General features: G+C 30.2%; 1 protein-coding gene and 1 pseudogene across 1 annotated transcript; one reads left to right on the forward strand and one right to left on the reverse strand.

Moving 5' to 3' along the window:
* Positions 1 to 11,362: 11,362 nt before the first annotated feature.
* On the forward strand, positions 11,363 to 12,572 carry LOC104879064 (uncharacterized; annotated as a pseudogene).
* Positions 12,573 to 16,885: 4,313 nt separating this feature from the next.
* On the reverse strand, positions 16,886 to 18,688 carry LOC100246796 (zinc finger protein CONSTANS-LIKE 4). The gene is made up of 2 exons (XM_002263422.4): positions 17,714 to 18,688; positions 16,886 to 17,366 (listed from the first exon to the last, which is right to left on the reverse strand). The coding sequence occupies exons 1-2, from the start codon at positions 18,410 to 18,412 to the stop codon at positions 17,022 to 17,024; spliced, it is 1,044 nt and encodes a 347-aa protein (XP_002263458.1). The 5' UTR covers positions 18,413 to 18,688; the 3' UTR covers positions 16,886 to 17,021.
* Positions 18,689 to 18,998: the final 310 nt, after the last annotated feature.

Genomic DNA, 18,998 nt, shown 5'->3' on the forward strand with positions numbered 1-18,998 from the left:
TCAATGATAATTTTACTAATTGAATTAATAAAAATACCGAGATCATAACTTAGCAAATGAGCAAACTAATTAGTGTCAAAAAAACTAATTTTTTAATTGGTTTATTTAATGGAAATGGTTTAAAGGTGCATCGTGTTCTCAATTTAAGGATTAGAACTTTATAAAATGATAAGAAATACTTGAAAAATTATAATATGGGAAAGAAAAAAAAAATGAAGCAAAAAGAAAAGGGAGAATTGTGTTTTGGGCCCAAGTGGGCCAAAAAATTAACATTTGGTCCATATATCATGTATATTTAAGCTCAAGACCCAAACAAGGTATGAAAATTAAGATAAAGGATATTATCTTTCATTAATCCTTAAAATACCCTTAACCCTTACATGGACAAAGTGAGAGTAAATTTCAATTTTTTTTGTATTTTTTTCCATTTTTTATTCTCTATTAAGTATTACTCATTTCTAACTTTTTTTTTTCTTTCAATCTATATTTTTATTTTATGTCAAATAAAAAGCAATAATATTTTTTTTGTTTTTGATTTTTAAAGATATTGAATCTTTTTGCTCTTATTATAAGCAATGATAAAAATTTTGGGATTTTTCATCTAAATATTTTTTATCTTTTTGTATTTATCTTTTAGTTTAATTTTCATTTTTTATTTTAAATTTATATTACCCTTTCATTTATATTTTTCTCTTATTTTTAATTATTTTTTATATTTTCTACATTAACCATTTAAAAAAAAATTTAAAAATTGACTATCACTTCACTTTATTATATATATATATATATCCTTTTAGCTTTTTAATTTTTAATGTTTTTATTTTAAAATTTTTAAACAGATAAATTTATTGAAAAAATAACTAAGATATGAAGTTCTAATATTATATTAATAATTTTTCTTATCTAGATAGACTAATGCAAAGTATTTTGACTCACAACAAGAAAATTGTCAATACAATTTTTCAGTTAAACTTTAGAAATTAAATTTTAAATAAAATATATTATATAAAATTTTATCTAAAAATGATTGAAAGTGGTATTTAATTTTTTTTTATTGACTTTTAAACTTATCTAAATTTTTACTTGAAAGGTAATAGAACATGTTTACAAAAAAAAAAAATTAGTTTTTCATTTTTTAAATAAATGAGTATAAATATATTAAAAGAATTAAAGATAATCTTAGTAAAAAAAATTGATAAATATGATTATAATTTTAAATATAGATTCATTTGGATAAAATTTCACAAAAAAAAAAAATAGTGGAAAGAAAGAACATTGCTAAAACTACAAAAACAAAATATGCAATTACAAAATTTTGATGATGAAATTTAAAAATAAAATTCGAAACAATTTTTGATTGAGAGAATTTGAGTGGGGAAAAAAAATCTTTGAGTGGAAAAAAATGAGAAAGTTTTTTAAAACACTTGAAATCCTTAACAAAACGTAGTCTTGTACACCCTTATACAATTAGTAAATTTGTTTTGTACAGTTAATGTAATACCCTTGTACAATAACTCAAATTTCATACATCATCTCATGAATATCTGACAATAGATCGATTAACCATGTTTGCATTGGTTTGGTTTTAAAAAAGAAGAAAAATTGTTGTATAATTTTTTGTTTTACAATCATCATAAGTGAGGTACCTATTCAAATGACCATATACAAGTTAGATAAAGTGCATACCTTTGTACAATAACTCAAATTTCATACATCATCTCATGAATATTTGATAATAGGTCGGTTAACCATGTTTGTATTGGTTTGGTTTTAAAAAAGAAGAAAAATTGTTGTATAATTTTGTTTTACAACCATCATAAGTGAGGTACCTATTCAAATAACCATATGCAAGTTAGATAAAGTGCATGAGATGAATGTATGTTTAACCAATGTGTGTAAGGAATGTCATTTATCCTCGGTTAGGGGAAATAAACAAATAAGTTTTTCAGAATCACTTAAAATCCTTCACAAATAATAGTCTTGTACACCCTTGTATAGTTAGTATATTTGTTATGTGCACTTATTGGAAATACCTTGTACAGTGACTCAAATTCCATATACCCTACTTAATGTGTAACCATAAGTAGGTTAATAATGTTTTTATTGGTTTGTTTCAAAAAATAGTAGAAGATGAAAAAACAAAATTTTCTCTCAAACATCATTAGTGAGATAAGTATTCGAATTATTATGTACAAGTTAAATAAAGTGCATAAGATGAGTGTGTAATAGAGGAATGTATACCTTAAAAGAGTGTGCAATCTTTAGATGACAAGATAAAAAAAAAATGTCCAAAATTGATTAAAATCTTTCACAAATGATAGCCTTGTATACCCCTTGTATAGTTAGAACATTTGTCTTGTACAGTTAAAACATTTGTCTTGTCCAATTGAACATTTACCTTATACAGTTAGTACAACACCCTTGTACAATGGTGCAAATTTCATCCATAAGCATACATTATGTGTCACATATGATATGTGAACCATGTTTTCAATTGTTTGATTTAAAAAATGATATAAAACGTAAAAACAAAATTTTTCTCTAAACATCATTATTAAGGTAAATATTTGAATTGTTATATGCAAAGTAAATAAAGTACATGAAATAAAAGAATTTGTAGTAGGAGAATGTATAATTCTTAGATGACAAGAAAAAAAAAAAAAAAAAGTTGTTCAAAATGTACAATTTTGTACACCTCTTGTACAATTAGTGTAATAACATTGTATAATGGTATAAATTTCATATATATGTATAAATTATATCCACATGAATGTGTAAACTATGTTCTCAATAGTTTGACATTTAAAATAATTAAAACAAATAAAACGTTATTTTATTTTATTTTCAATGCAAAATGTAATTAAAAATAAGACAAAGAAATTACTTAAAAACTATTATTTAAGCCAAATTTATTATTTATTTCCTTTTATTTTTGGAAATAAAGAAAAAAGAATAAAAAAATTATTTAACCATAAGAAATATGAATATAAGATTAGTTAGAAAATACCAAATTTATTTATTTATTTCATTTTATTTTTGGAATTAAAGAAAAAAAATAAAAAATTTATTTAACCATAAAAAATATTGATATAAGTTATGTTAAAAAATAGAAATAACCCCGAATTTATTTACTTATTTCATTTTATTTATTTAAATTAGAAAGTAATTTATCTTAATAGATTAAAATGTGCACAATTGATTTATTACTTTGTTAATTATGGATATATTAAAATTTTCTATTAGACAAAAAAATAAATAAAGAAAATAAAACTAAAAAGAGTAATAAATATATATAATTTAGTTATTTCATTATTTTTCATGTAAAAGATAGTCCCACAAAAAACATGTAATTGATCAATTTCTTTGTTTAATTGTAAACATACTGTGGACCCCGCATTTCGGCTCATGCGTTTCCTACTCGATGGGCGAGCTCGATTTTGATTTGAAAAATTGATTTTTATTTGATTAAGAAAATGACTTGGAGTCGCCACTTATTTTTGTTTTATTTTTTAAAAGGGTAAACAAAATAAGAAAAAAAAACCCTAAGTGTGACTCCTTGCTTTGGAAAAGGTGGTCTGTGAAAAACCGGATCGGTTCGGGCGTCAGGTTACTTATCAGGAAGGTACGGTAAAAACCATAGCACCCCTCTAAGTCCCTAGAGTCGGGTCTCTACTAATAAAATGAAGCAATCATGACAATTGATGAGGGAATCAATGAATACTCAGAGTGATCATGCACATGTGAGAATCTAAACATGCATACAGAAAATGACCCGAGCGGGAGTAGATACGTACCTGGGCGACGAGCCACAATAAGCTATCAAAAAGTGAGGTTAGTGCACAATTAAGAAATAATTTCGAGCATGTCATAGAGCAGGATATATCAATCATGTATCATAATAAAATCAAATCAATCAGTCAATTATAAATTCATGTATGTAGGGCCCCCACCAAAGCCCGTTTATTTTTGCATGAAGTAATTCCGCAAATTCCATTAATTGGAATTACGGAATTTAATTCTATAAATTCCTGCTTATTAAAGTCAAGAGGAGCAGAAGATTGTTTGAAAGCCAGAGCGGAATTAAAACTATTCGGGAGAAAATTAGATTTTTGAAATTTATTTGAAAATTGAAGTCCCGAATTGAATTTAAGAATTGGAATTTTGGAAATAAAATTTGAAAATCGAAATTTCGAAGAATTGTTTAAAATTGGAATTCTGAAGAATTATTTAAAGATTGAATTTTAAAAAATAAAAGAATAAATAATTGAATAAAATGATAATGATTAAATAAATTGATATGAAAATTAGAATTTCAGAAATTGGAATTAAATTTAGAAATCAGAATTTTGAAAGATTATTTAAAGGTTGAATTTTAAAAATAAACAAATAAATAAAAAAAATAGTAATGATTAAACAAAATGATGTGAAAATTAAAATTTAGAAAATTGGAATTTAAATTTAAAAACGGAATTTTGAAGAGTTATTTAAAGATTGAATTTTAAAAAATAAAAGAATAAATAATTGAATAAAATGATAATGATTAAATAAATTGATATGAAAATTAGAATTTCGGAGATTGGAATTAAATTTTGAAAGTCAAAACTTTGAAGAGTTGTTAAAAGATTGAATTAAAAAAAAATTAATAAATGGATGATTAGCATTAATACTAGAAAATAACCCATCAAAGCCCCCTCACGCAATACCATAAGACTAGTTTGACTAAAACAATCATGATAACCTGGTGATTCTTCAATTAAAAATAAAAATAAAAAAACCTAGGAAACTAAAAAGAAAACCACTTGAGTACCCTTCACCTGCTACCCATTTTCCTCCCTTCCACCCAGCTCCAGCTATCCTTTCTCTGTCGCAGCAACGCTCCAGGAAATCCTCCCCAGAAAAAACTCCTCCTGTTCCTCAATCTCTCCTCTCTCCATTTCTGCTCCCTCTCCTGAAAACCCCCCTCGGCAGCACCTCCCTAATAATCCCCATTATCCAAGCCACCGTACCTCTCTCTCTAACAGAAACTCCCCCCTGAAGAATGTCTCTCAGCTTGTTTCCCTCTCTGTTCTCAAACTTGATTCTTCCCTCCAACAAAATTCCTCTCTCAAACTAAACTTCTCTTCCCAAAGCCCACATAATGAACAAGATCCAAGAATAGAAGCGGCCTCGACAATGAAGAATGCATGAAAACAGAGCACAAAGAGAACAGGCTAAAATATTTTCAGTTAAAGCTTCACTTCATGGGTCGACAGTGAGCCTGCTAACTAGGTGGGAAAATCCATGTCAATATGAACAAAACATAATTCTCAAGCATTTTCACAGTGGAATTGAAACATAGTGAGGTCATCTTCTAGCAAAACCCAAGAGGAAAGAGAGACAAAAAAACTATAACAATAAATCCACATTCATCTCATAAAATCAATAGAAATCAAACAATGAAGGTACCCACACTCAAGCCATCAAACAATACCCAGAAGCAGCAGGAAGAGTAATGGATAAATTATGATAATAAGAAAAAGACTAGAAAACCATGATAAACTTACTTGGAGATCCTCCCTCGTCTTCTCTAAAAACAGCTACGCCTCCCCCCCCCTGTTCTTTTCCTAATGGCTTCCTCTAATGGCTCCCTCTCTCGATCCGGAAAGCTAGCACCTGCTCAACATCACGTGTAGTCCCAACCACCACCATGGTTGTAGTCCTCTCCACAGCCACGCGCCTCATGCATGGAGTTTTTTAGAAGCTGGTCCCCCACTCCAAATGTCTTCTTCCGGGTGTTCCCCAAAGTGGCGGGAAAGACTAAAAAAAATAAATGCATATATATATATAAAAAACAAATCCGAAGAGGGGGTCTACACATACTATATTTTATTTTATTATTAAAATAACTAATGGAAAAAAATAAAAAGGAATAATCAATGAATGAAATTTAATTCTTTTTATTATTTTCATATAAAAAATGGTACTAAACAAGGTTTTCAATTTTTATTTTTAAAAGTAGTTTTTATTTTTTAATTAAATGTTTTTTCAAAAAGAAAATATAAAAAATATAAATCATATTACCATTTTTTTAGAAAATATTTTTTTAAATAGTTTTTTAACATAATTTTTCTTTATTTATAATTTTTTTTTAAAATAATGAAAAATCCAAATTGTTAAAATAGAATTATTATGGTTGTATGAATAGTGGTGCAATAAAGATAAAAAAAGCTTATGTGAAAGGTCATTGAGTATTTTAGTCCATCACTATTTTATATCCTTAAAAGGTAATATATAAAAATTTGAAGGATATATTAGTCTTTTAATATCTTATATCATTTTCATCAATTATGGAAATTATATGGATCAAATGTTAATTTTTGGGTCTAGCCGGATCCAAAACACAATTCTCCCAAAAGAAAAACCTCTATAGTAACGGTTTCCAAACATTGAGAAGTCATATGGTGATTGGTATTAAATTTTGTTTGGCACCTTAGTATTGTAGTACACTTTGTAACTGTTCCACTCTTTATTATTGGTAGAAATGGAAAAGAGGACCATTTGGTCTTTTTGAAAAAGGGTATTTATCAAATTAAAGAAAACTAAATGAGGTGGATACAATAAAAAATAAAGTATTTCGAAAATAGTTTTTGAAAACCATTTTACGATATTTTTTAAAACAAAAATCTTTTAGGAATCTCAAATGTTTTTAATATTTTTAAAAATAATTTTTATATCTAATACTTTATTTTTACTCATTCTACATATTTCTATAATTTTTTTTTTAAAACAAATCTAAAAAAACTGAAAATAATTAAAAGATGTTATTTGAAAATACCTTATTTTTTTTGTTTTTAAAAATAAAAAAAAACTAAAAAGAGTTTTTTGTTTGCCAAGTGTTGTTTTTTTGTATTTTTGTTTTAGAGAATTAAAAAATTATTTTTGAAAAAAAATTGTTAAATAGGTTCATACCATTCTTTTTTTGGTTGTCTAAAAATTTGAACAAAAATATAAGAGAAAAAAGAAAAAAAAGAAAAAGTAAAATGAAAGACAATAAAAAATAAATTTAAAATAAATAAATTATTTTTATACGTTATTTCAAATTCATTTCACTTTTTTAACTCTTATAGAAAGATTAAATTATTTAGAATTACATAAGTTTATAATTAATTTTAATTATATTTTATTTTCTTTCATATTTTCTATGGTCAAACTAAGCATGAAAAAAATGTTTTCTTTTCCTTAATACTTTTCTTGAACCAAACTTAGGAAGCAAACTTAACACAAATGTGTTAAATTCTAGAATTGCCCTCTCATTTGCACCAAAATAAATTCAAAGAAATCATTCTTGGTTGATCATATTTGACTAAAATAAAATCATAACAAAAAAATTTTAAAAATTAAATATTAGAATATATATATCCATATGTAAAACTTGTTAAAATTTTGGGTTTTGAAACTATGCTAAAAATGTATAAAAATCTGGTGAGTAAAATTATTTATAGTTAATGATAATTTCTTCTTCTATGGAAAAAGAGAAATAATTTATTTGTGAATTATTTAATTTAATATCATTTCATATATACTTCAAACAAACACACCCTTGCTAAACAGAAGCTTAATTCTTCCCTTCTCTGATACTGACTAATTTTTACATATTTAATTTTATATAACAATTATTTATTTTTATTAATTATAATCCTTTTGCTTTCTGATAATTATAATTATAACAAAACCAAAGAGGATCAACAAAACAGGCCTAAGATTAAGGCCTGCCGAAACTCAGCCCACTTAGAAAAGCAAATCTTAAAGGATTTGTTAAAAGCCCATTAGCCCAAAAGTTGACAAAATTGACAATATCTAATGCCATAAAAAAAAACATCAATTACATACAAAAAAATATGCACTTAAAAAAAAATACTATGAGAAGAAAGAAAAGCATAACACCAAATATTATATATATATAAAAGATAAAATATAAATAGAAAGAGGACTCAGAGTAATTGAATTGTTGGCATCATTAAGGCAATCTTGCCATTAAGTACGACGAGCAAACCAAAATTTTCTTCTTCATTGTCCTCTTTCTATATTGAGAGAGAGAGAGAGAGAAGAGAGAGAGAGAGAAAAGAGAGAGAGAAGAGAGAGAGAGAGAGAGAGATCTACTATTGTGAAATGGTCATTAGGGTGCCTCATTTATATAGTAAGAAGTGTCTACTTTGTTTAATTGATTATATATTAGTCTCTGCCTTGCTTCCCAAGCCTTGACCCACCATCTATATTAGCCTTCGCCTTGCTTCCCAAGCCTTGACCCACATCTACATTAGCCTTCGCCTTGCTTCCCAAGGCATGCTTATATGAATAAGCCAAAAGGGAGTATTCAAAATGCTTTAGCCACCACCCAAAACCAACACAAATTACAGTTGGTTCCATTATCATTATTTTTATTATGAATTTTATTTGCCCTTGTTTAATTTTAAAATTTGCATCTTTCTTGTTCATTATATTTATAAAAATATCATTTCTTGGTGGTAATAATAATAATGTCACTCACTTCTTTACATATGTCTTTTGCTATTTTTATTATAATGTTATCTCACTATCATACTCTCATTTTACCATCTTCTATAAGATTTTAAATTTCTTTTATTAATTTTCCAAATTATTTTCCCCACTTAGTTTGATTAAATGAAATTGAAATTTGAAATTATTATTATTATTTTTAAATATTTTAAATTATATGATTAGATCATGTCTTAAACTCGTTATACTTTTTCAGTTTACTCTATTTTTTTATTTTTCCAAAGTAGAAGATAATTGACATTTCTTCTACTAAAATGACCCCCCATTGTTGTTAACATCTTCAACATTAGCTTGATTAGATAAGCTTTAATTGATTACAAAAGATTTAATATTTTGCTTAGTTGGCTAAAATTTGTAATTATGATTGAATGGTTATAATTATGTGATGAATTTGATTTATTTTGATGGGATCTATTATTTACTAGGTCATGCCTTCTCTATGACACATGTAAGGGGTATTAATGGCTCCCATTAGGAAGGGTATTTTTCTTTTTTAAATCTACCTTGAAAAATAAACAATTATTGTGTTGAAGGGTTAAATAAATACATAAATAAAAATAATTACAAAATTGAGCTAAAAAATTAGCATTTTTATATAATTGGGAAAAAGGATATAATATTTTCATAATATTATAACTACCCTTAAAAAGGTTGATTAAAAGGAATTGGAATTTGAGAAAAAAAAATTAAATGAAATTGATGTGCCACTTCAAAGCAAATTTGCAATAAAAAAAACCCCAAACAAGACCTAACTTCTCTCATTCACAAGCCCTAATAACCCAAGCACCAAGAGCCCTTATACCCAAACATATTTTATTGGGTATAGGTCAGGTCAGCATGCTAAACGTGGTACTTTGCCTAGACATGGATAACATAATTGATCTATTTTGTAAGGGAGGGCACATGAACAGGTCTTGAAAACTTTAGAGGAAATATGTGAATACATGGCATTGTTTGTTGCAACCTCAGAATAAAGAGAAGGGAAAAGAAAAAGACAAATTAAGTATGGTATGAAGATTAAGATATAATTGATCAAATTTGTTTTCCCATGATGATTGTTTTGTTGCATTGTGAATAAATGTCATCGAGTAACCATCTTAAATATAAGGCATCTAAAATCTAGTTTTTATTTGTTTTGTGCATGTATGACATGATATTTAGTATTAATAGTAACCACTTATATTGAACCCGTAAAAAGATAATTTATGCTTATTAATGATAAATTATGTTTAAAAAAAAGTATAATAGGGTATAATATATTAAGATAAAGTTGTTAAAAGAAAAACATGATATAATAAAGTTAAATTTGACTATTCATTTTCTATCGGTTTTTTTACATTGATATTGATTTAGGCATTCAACTTAAATTGTGACTTGAGTGCAATAAAAATTGCATAGAAAATCTAAGTCACAGGTTCTTTACAAGATTTATGATACTTAGGCAATCTATATGAGGCTATAGTGTACTATCTTCTAATTATAGGAATGAATAGTCCTAGTCATTGGGATATATTTCTCATGATAAGTGTATTAGTGTTTATATGATTACTCATTGGACATAACATATGATGAATCATGATATTGGGTATTAGATAGTCATAATTCATTAAGTTACTATATTGCATGGTCTCTTAACCTTGTGAGGATATTAAGTCTGTGTTGAAATTAATTAGAAGCTTTGACTTATGGGTAAGGTCCAAAAGTGGTCACATACTCTTACAAATTGAGTAACTATTGGTAGAGACAGGTGACAATAAGTATTCTCAATAAATATATCATGATATCTCATGGAATTAAAATAACTTATCCTTTTAGGCAATTCTAAAAACATGCAATCATAAAATATGTGGTCATAATATTCTTTAAATGAAATTTGACATAAAATCTTTATAAGTTAAAAATCTGTCAATTGATCATACAATAGAAGAATTTGTAACTCAAGGATTGGAAATGTAATTTTGAGAAGATGATAACTTTTACCTCATTAGATCATAGACACCAATTCCTGGGGAGTCTGTATGGATAAATAGTTCCTTAGTGACCCATTACTACTCGTGTAGCTTATCTTTTCTGAGCCACTTTAGAGACTTTGGTTTAGGGGTTTATCCAGTTCCACATTACGACCTTAGCTGCCCTTCAAGTTTAGATTAGGCTTCACTTAGGTGCCCTTTAGGTTAGACTTAGTTACGCCCGCTTAGGTTCCCCTTGGCTCGTTTAGATTCACCTAGACACCTTCCAACTTGCACACATTCACTTGAGGTCACCTAAGCACTTTTTCAGAATAGGTCACTTGGACACTTCTTTTGGCATAGTTTATTTAGGCATGTCCTTGATTTTATTTTTTCGAGACAAGATGAGTATTGGCTTGACTATATATTGCATGAAATGAATATTTTTTATTTTTGAGGGTTTGAAATTTGATGTTTAAATTGTTATGATATGTCGTATTAATTTAATTTCTTAATTTTTTCTAATTGCATACGTCTAATATTTATTTTTGTACCCTTATCAATTTATTTGTTTATTTACTCATTCATTTATACATTCTTTAATTCCATGAATTGGCATCTTAGATTTTTTTTTTGGCATGTGATTTGATTTTCTAATTTATTTTAATTATATTTCCAATTACAAGATTTTCTTGTTTCAATTTTATTTTTTAAATTTTGCAGGTCACTTGGAGCGATCAAGGAGAGGGAGTCGCAACTGAAGAGGAGCAGCCCGCTAGGTGGGGGGGACCCATATACACTCGTAGAGAAGACGAAAATAGAATCCACTCGCCTCGCAACTCCATCTCACGTCATGACCACTTCTCCGCCTCCACCTTCGCTGCTCGACCTCTGCACCTCTACTCATCTTCTCCTTCTGCACTATTGTCGAGGACGGTACCCATATCCTCACCTCCTTTATCGACCGCAATCCTTCCCTCTGGGCTCTCCTCTCTTGGCATGATATCGCCGAAATGAGTATGATGATCGGACCCTCTTCGGAGGTGGTCGGAGGACTCAAATCAACTGAAGTTTTATGAGTTTAAGACGTTTTGACCCCAAATTAAGGTTTTCGGGTTCTGTGGAGGATAATGGAATTAGGGTTTCGAAGATTGTTTGGTCGAAGTTTTCGTTCAAAAGTGAGGGTTTATTGTTTACAGATGGGAATGATGATGATGGAGATGAGGGGAACCAGACGTTTGTTGTGGAGAATAAAAAGGAAATGAGGGGTTTTCCCTTCTTCATCAAAGAAATGGATTTGGGCAATCGTGATCCCGTGACGTCGTTCTTTCTTGTGTGTTTCTTGATTGCAGCTTATGGCTGGGTAATTCTTGGATTTCTGGTTACATATTCACGAGTCTTTGGCATCGTGTTCGTCTCTCATGTTGATGATCATCTGTGGAGGCCAACTTCATTTATTGGGACAGTTTGGGATGGTCCTAGATTGGGACTGAAGAGGCTCTCTGGGTTTAGTCTCATGAGATGGGCAGTTAGGGATGGAATGACTTAGCTTCTTGGTTTATGGTTCTTTGGTGAAATTAATGATAGATATTCATTCTTCAAACTGTTTGTGAGGTTGAAATTGATGCCATTCACTGTCATGTTGCCATGGATCCGTGGATTCGAGAAGAGGATTTCTGGGTTTCTGTTTATACGGTTTCTTTGGGATTCTTCATTTTTACTGTGGATGTTTGGATTGCTATAGTAGATACAAGACGGAGATGAAGGGATATTGTTAGGGAAGGTGTTTATTTATTATCAACAATGTTGAACCAAGCCATTCAAATAAAATGTCTGGAAGCTATATTTTGCGGGTCTTTTGTGAGAATGGCTCAGGCTAGGTTTTTTGGGAAGTTGTTTGTTGCAGTTTCTTCAATCAGCTGTTGAGATTTATTTTATGGTAGACTGGTTGTATGTGTGCTGGAGATGGCATTTACTAGGAATTGTGGTATTGCCTTAGATTTGACTTCACATGGGAATAGCCTCTTTGAAACACTATTTATAGAAGAACTTGGTTTTGTTCTAAAGGTTAGCAGACAAACTTGGACAGTTGGAATGACTCTAGACTTATCCAACCCTTGCAAACCATGTCATCATGGTATATGAGCTTATAGTGGGGACCATTGGGACCTATAAGAGTATTGACTCTTCAAAATCCAATTTTGAAGTTGATTCAACATCTCATTATAGAGAATCAACTGCACTCCAACACCATATGTAAATAACAACAAAATGAAGCTTGAGTTCCTGGCATATTGTCCACTTCATACAGACTCCACATGAATTAGTGTCCGTAATCTAATAAGATAGGGTTATCACCTATTAAGCTTACATTTCCAATCCTTGAGTTATAGATCTCACTTATTATGTGATTAATTAACATACTCTATTTCTAAGGAGCATATATCAAATTTTCACTGAAAGAAATATTATGGTCATAGTCTTCTAGATCACATGTCTTTTAAATCACTCAAAGGAACACACTATCTTAATCTCATGAGATATCATGATGCCTCTATTGAAAATACATATTGTCACCAGCTTTCATCAATAGTGACCTAATCCATAGGGATATATATGTGATCATCTTATGGTCTCACCATAGGTCAAAGCCTTCTGTTGACTTTGGCACAAACTCAATATCCTCTCAAGGTTGACAATCCATGCAATATAATAATTTAGTGAATCATGACAATTAATAGTCTTATGACATGATTTAATTTAGGTCTTATTCAATGTGTATCACATACAATAGTGTACTCACCATGAGAAAAACATCTTGATGAGCAAGACAAGTTATCCCTCCAATTAGGAGGTAGTGCACTACAATCTCAGATAGATTGTCCAAATTCATGAATCGAAGGTGGAATATTCATCACTTTTCAAGGAACTTATGATTTGGATTTTTTATACAACTTCTAATACACCAAATCATGTGCAATGCAAGTGATGTGAACATGTATGCTTAAATAAACAATTAATGCATTATGGGATAATAAATAAAAAACCAAGAAACATAGATAAATAAATTTATATATGAATCTCATTATGTTACGCCATGTCATGCTTTCTAGGGCTCAATCCCAACATTATGTACAATACTTAAATTTTTAAAAGATATCATATGACAAAAATAAGGCCAAATTTATAAAAAAAGAAAGCATTTTCAAACTTTAATTGTTTCTACTATCAAATAGTCAAATTAAATCCAACACTTATACCTACGATAAATTCAATTCTTAAAAAACTCTTAAAAATTCAAAATAAAAAAATGTGTTAATCAATAAATGTTCAAATATTACTTGACATAAAATTTCTACTTACAAAATTAACATTTAAATGAAAAAGTAACAAAAATTACTTTAACATTTATAATCACTCAAATTCTTCTTGCAATATCATCTTCAAGAAACCCAATTCCTTACTTCAATATTTTCTTGATCATAAAACTTGGAATTCTTTTTACAATATCTTCTCAAAAAATAAAAGTTCCTTTTTTAATATTTTTCTTAATATTCAAATATGCAAAAAAAAAAAAAAAATGGTAAAATGAAACTATTTCATTTTATCTCTTTTTGCATATTTTAATCAATGAGAGTAAAATAGTAGTTAGAGGAATTTCTAGTTCTAGATGAATGTTAGGTACTACATTAAATGATAAATGATAATAAATTTAAAATCTTATAAAACAAGAGTAAATGAAATGCAATATAAAGAAGAATAAAGGGAAATATATAAATACTCTAAAAAATGTATAGAGGAGAATTGAGAGGATTAGAGAAAAAGTAGAAAAAAAAATTTCTTGCTTAGGGATGTCTTCTTTTTTTTTTCTTTCCAAAAACCTTTTACAAGCTTATAAAAATTGAGAATTTAATACATTTATTTACTTAACTTAAAAATGAATATTAACAGAGGACCTAATGTGTGATGGCTTAATGAAGACATAATATAATGACTCACTGTAATGGCATCTGTAAGGAAACCTAGATTACTCTATTCCTTGGCTCTGGATCTCGTAAGGTGCATATATTCTATTCCTAGGTTTTTCTAGATGTAAATGCTAAGATTGAGTCCCTAAAAGCAAGACATAATGTAACAAAGTTAGACTTAAATGTCTCCTTACTATCCTTTTGGTGTATTGATATTAATTTAAGCATTCAACTCATATCTCTTACATTGTACATGACTTAGGTATATTAAGAGTTGTACAGAAAATACAAGTCATAGGTAGGATGTAAGTAAATAAGTTGAAAGGTATCTTGCATCTACATATCCAAACAATTGTAGCTTTGATTTTTTTTTTTTTAATAAAATAGACTCGTATAAATAGTTTTGTAAAGATAGCACAATATATGTTTGATATCATTATAATGTTTTTGAGTTGGAGCGAAATTATATCTTGCAAAAAAAATCGATATAAAAAATAATATATGACCATGTACAATTGACAAGATACATAAATGCACCAACAACACTAAGATATGGTACTTTAGGAACATGTAATTCTTCACCGTTTTTGTGAAGATGAAATGAGTCATTTTTCACTTCAAGTGATCCATTATAAAAACATAAAGAATGTGCTTTGTTCATATGAAAACATTTCAAAATTTTCTTAAATATCTGATTTTCTAAAATCTTTGATCTCAAATTCTTTTTTCAAATAATTTATTTTTCTCATGAGCTCTTCAAGAGTTCTAATAAGATTTAAATCATTAATATATACTTAGGGATGACAATGGGTGGGTTCGGGAGGGGTCACCCCCATCCCAACCCTGTCCCATTTATTCAAAATAATTCTCCTCTTTGTCCCATTTAAAAAATTGAACGGGGGGATGGGTATGAGAATTTCTCATACCTGCTCCATCCCACCCCACCCCACTTAACTTTTTTTTTTTTTTTTAATTTTCAAAAAATTTTAATTGCATTAAAATAAATATATTTTATAAATAATTAAATTATTATATTTTTTATAACTTATTTTATTAAAAAAATATTTTATTATTATCTATATATTAAAATTAGTAAAATAAAAATTAAATTAATTTAATTTTGCCATCCCTACATATGCTACAATAATTGCAAGTCCAATTCTAATTTATTAGTGAAAATGCATGAACATATTAGGTTATTCACACACCCTTATTTTATTAAGTTTTCAAAAAGGCGATTATACTATATAGGTCTAAATTCCTTAAATCCATATAAAAATTGTTGTAACTGTTAAGATAAACTCCTTGAAAACATGACATGGTATAACAAAATAAGTTTTCTTTAATAAATTTATTAATTATAATATTTTATTCCTCATTTTATCCTTGATTGCACTAATTTTTATTCGAGCATTAAAATCTATATCACCTGTATTATGTATAACTCGGGTGTATTAGCAATTATATAAAAAATTCAAATTATAAGTTTTTTCCAAGATGATAATTAGTTCATAATCCATTCATGGATGTAGATAACCACTCGATTGTTTTTCTATTCCTACAAGAGGATATGCTTTTCTATTCCTAAGAAGGATATTCGTAAATGCTTTATTAGTATAAATAAGATAAGTATTTTTGAAACTCTAAAAAATTAAGATGATATTTGTTTTTTAACTTAATTCTAAATAGAACTTTAAGATTTAATAGTGTTAAATATTATGTTATTTGTTTTTATAATATTTTATTTCGATTAAATATTAAAAAATAGAAGAAAAAAAATTAATATATTACTTTTTCTATTTAAAAATAATTACATATTTTAACTTTTTCTATTTAGTAAAAAATTTATAACAAGTCATAAAAAAAATAAAAAAACAAATGATCTAAGTTCTGAAAACAAATTATTTTAAACAAAAGTCCAAAAAAACCAAACACCACCTAAGCCTTTATCTAAATATATCTCACACACATATAAACGGGTGTGTGAGGAGACTTTTATGAGACATTAGATACAAGTGAGACAAATGCATTTAAGGGATGAGGGGCACTATTTTTCGTAAATATAATTTGCCCTTAAAAGAAATCCAACAGAAAAAGTACTTTTATGGCCTTTCAGGAAAAAGCTCTTAGCAACAATCTAATTTAAGACTTAAGAAGTCAATCTAATATAAAACTAGTTAATTGACAGTTAATTCTATATTTAAATCATTAACCACTAATTAATGGTATCACATGCACCAATGGCCTCTCAGATTCTGATCTCACACCGACAACACAGTGGACTGATCTCACACCGACAAAACAGTGGACGAAAGCTTCACAATCTGAAACGTATGAAGAACTCTTCTCCACAGCTCCATCAAAAGGCCAAAAAATCACATAACTTGGAACAAATCCACGGCTACCATGTCGTCGATCAAACATCGTCACTTAGTATATACAAAAACATTCGTACACAAGAACAACACAGCATAATTGCTCTGCAAAAAGGAAGAGCGAGAAGAAATAACAACAATAAAAAGCGATTAGCATATTGGTACATGGCCCATCAAAACGATGGAACGACGCCGTATCCTGAGTCGGCGGTCAGTGCTCCAGACGAGCTGTAATCGACTTCGATCTCCGATCGCTTCGCGAACCTTCCCTTGATTCTCGGTCTCGTTTCGGCGTAGGCTTTTCGTGATGCGTATCGGATCGTTTTCTCAAACTTTCTGTTCTTTCTCTTCTCTCTGTACCTCAAAACCCTAGCTTCTCGATCTATTCCTGATGAAATTTGAGCAGTTTGATTAGCTGATTCGGATCCGGTGTTCATCGATCTACCGAAAGGGTTTGTTACATCAACCATGGCGTTACCATCTGGCACGACTCCCACTTCTAAAGAGGAGGACGATACCTGGAGATGAGGCAGAGCGTTATTAATATTTAAATTTTAGATTTTTATGTACGATTTCTCTTCTGTTTTTTTCATCTTCAATTTTCTCAACAGCCAAACGATATCCTTCAGAAAGCGTAAGAAAAGGGGAGCAATAAAATTTTGCAGATTAAACAAAAAAGAAAAAAACCATCTGCACCTTTTTTTCACTTCATTCTCGGAAAACATTTAGAAACGGAATGAAAAAACACACTAAAAGTTCAAAGTACCATGGTCAGCATCTCAAATTTTTTCTTGCATTTTCGTCGAGTTTTCTAGTTAACCAAACGGTCGGTAAACAAATTGAGAGCTTGAGAAACGATACTTACACTTTGGCTGAGAGATTGTCCGTTGTAGAAGGACTTGGAGCCTGAGAAATCCATGTCAAAGCAGTTGTCGTTCACCAATGGAGCTTGAACACTCTTGTTCTGTACTGGAACAACTCCATCAGTTCCCGAACTTTGCTGCTGCTGCTGCGATTGAAGCTTTGGATCCATCGACGGATAATCCAGATCCAGATACGGATCTATGTCAGAGAACATGTAATGACTCGAATTCAGATCTGAACTCTCAGCGAGCTTAGGGTTTGGGTTCGGGAGCAACCAGGAAGCGGCCTCGGCCTCTTCGCGGCTAGCATCGCCGTCGGGATCGGAGTAATAACGGTCGTCAACTAGAAGGTTGACGGCGTTGGACTTAGCAGCAGCGGCGGCAGAGTCGTAGAACGGCACCACCGGAACTCGCTCGTGGCGGCGAGCGAGAGGGTTGGCGGAGTGGATATCGCGGTCGCATGTGACGCAGAGAGCGGCGGCGTCGGCCTTGCACGTGACATGGGCAGGAGCCTGCTCGCAGACCTCGCACATCCACACCCGCGCGTGGCGAGAGGCGAGCTTGTTGGCCGCATGGACCTTGGAGTCACAGGCCACGCACAGAAAGGCGGAGTCGGCACGGCAGAAGAGAGTGGGCGGGGCCGATTTACAGGAGTCGCAGAGCTTGGACGCCATCCTCCAACTTTCCACTTCAACAACCATGTCTCCACTACAGTGCTCTCAGTATTTTCCGCAGTCTCACTGAAATGATAATTGTGATGAGGAAATTTGGTATCTAGGGTGGAAGGGTTATCTAGTGGGGAAGAGGATATCTGAAGAGGGACGAGTAAGGGGGTGACACGTGGGGAAGTCTTAGCCATATAAATGGATTTGGGAGAGTTAGAAAATGGGCAGGAGTGGAGCCCACGTGAGCCGTGGTTGACTGTTTGGCTTTTCGTATAAGAGTTTGGGGAGGTGCGGGGCTCACCCGTCTTAGTTGTTCCAGATAGATCCGTAGCGGACTTAGCTGGCTATCTACTCCTAGAGGAATGCTCCCGTGTACTGTATCACACTCAACCCTTTTCAGTCCATAGAACCTATCCAAGGAAAGCTATACATCATTAGAAGCTTATTACCTTAAATTATAAGTCATCTCAGTTTATAAATGAGAAAAATTGAAATTAAAGGACTTGGGACAACTGTGGATTGCTCTACTACAATGACATTTTGACGCTGCTTCAACTTGCTTATCGTCTATGCAACACACATTGTAGCTGAGAGCCTATGTTATTAGAAACATCCGGCGAGC

The sequence above is a fragment of the Vitis vinifera genome, chromosome 4 (assembly GCF_030704535.1).
Source record: "Vitis vinifera cultivar Pinot Noir 40024 chromosome 4, ASM3070453v1".
Taxonomy (NCBI): domain Eukaryota; kingdom Viridiplantae; phylum Streptophyta; class Magnoliopsida; order Vitales; family Vitaceae; genus Vitis; species Vitis vinifera.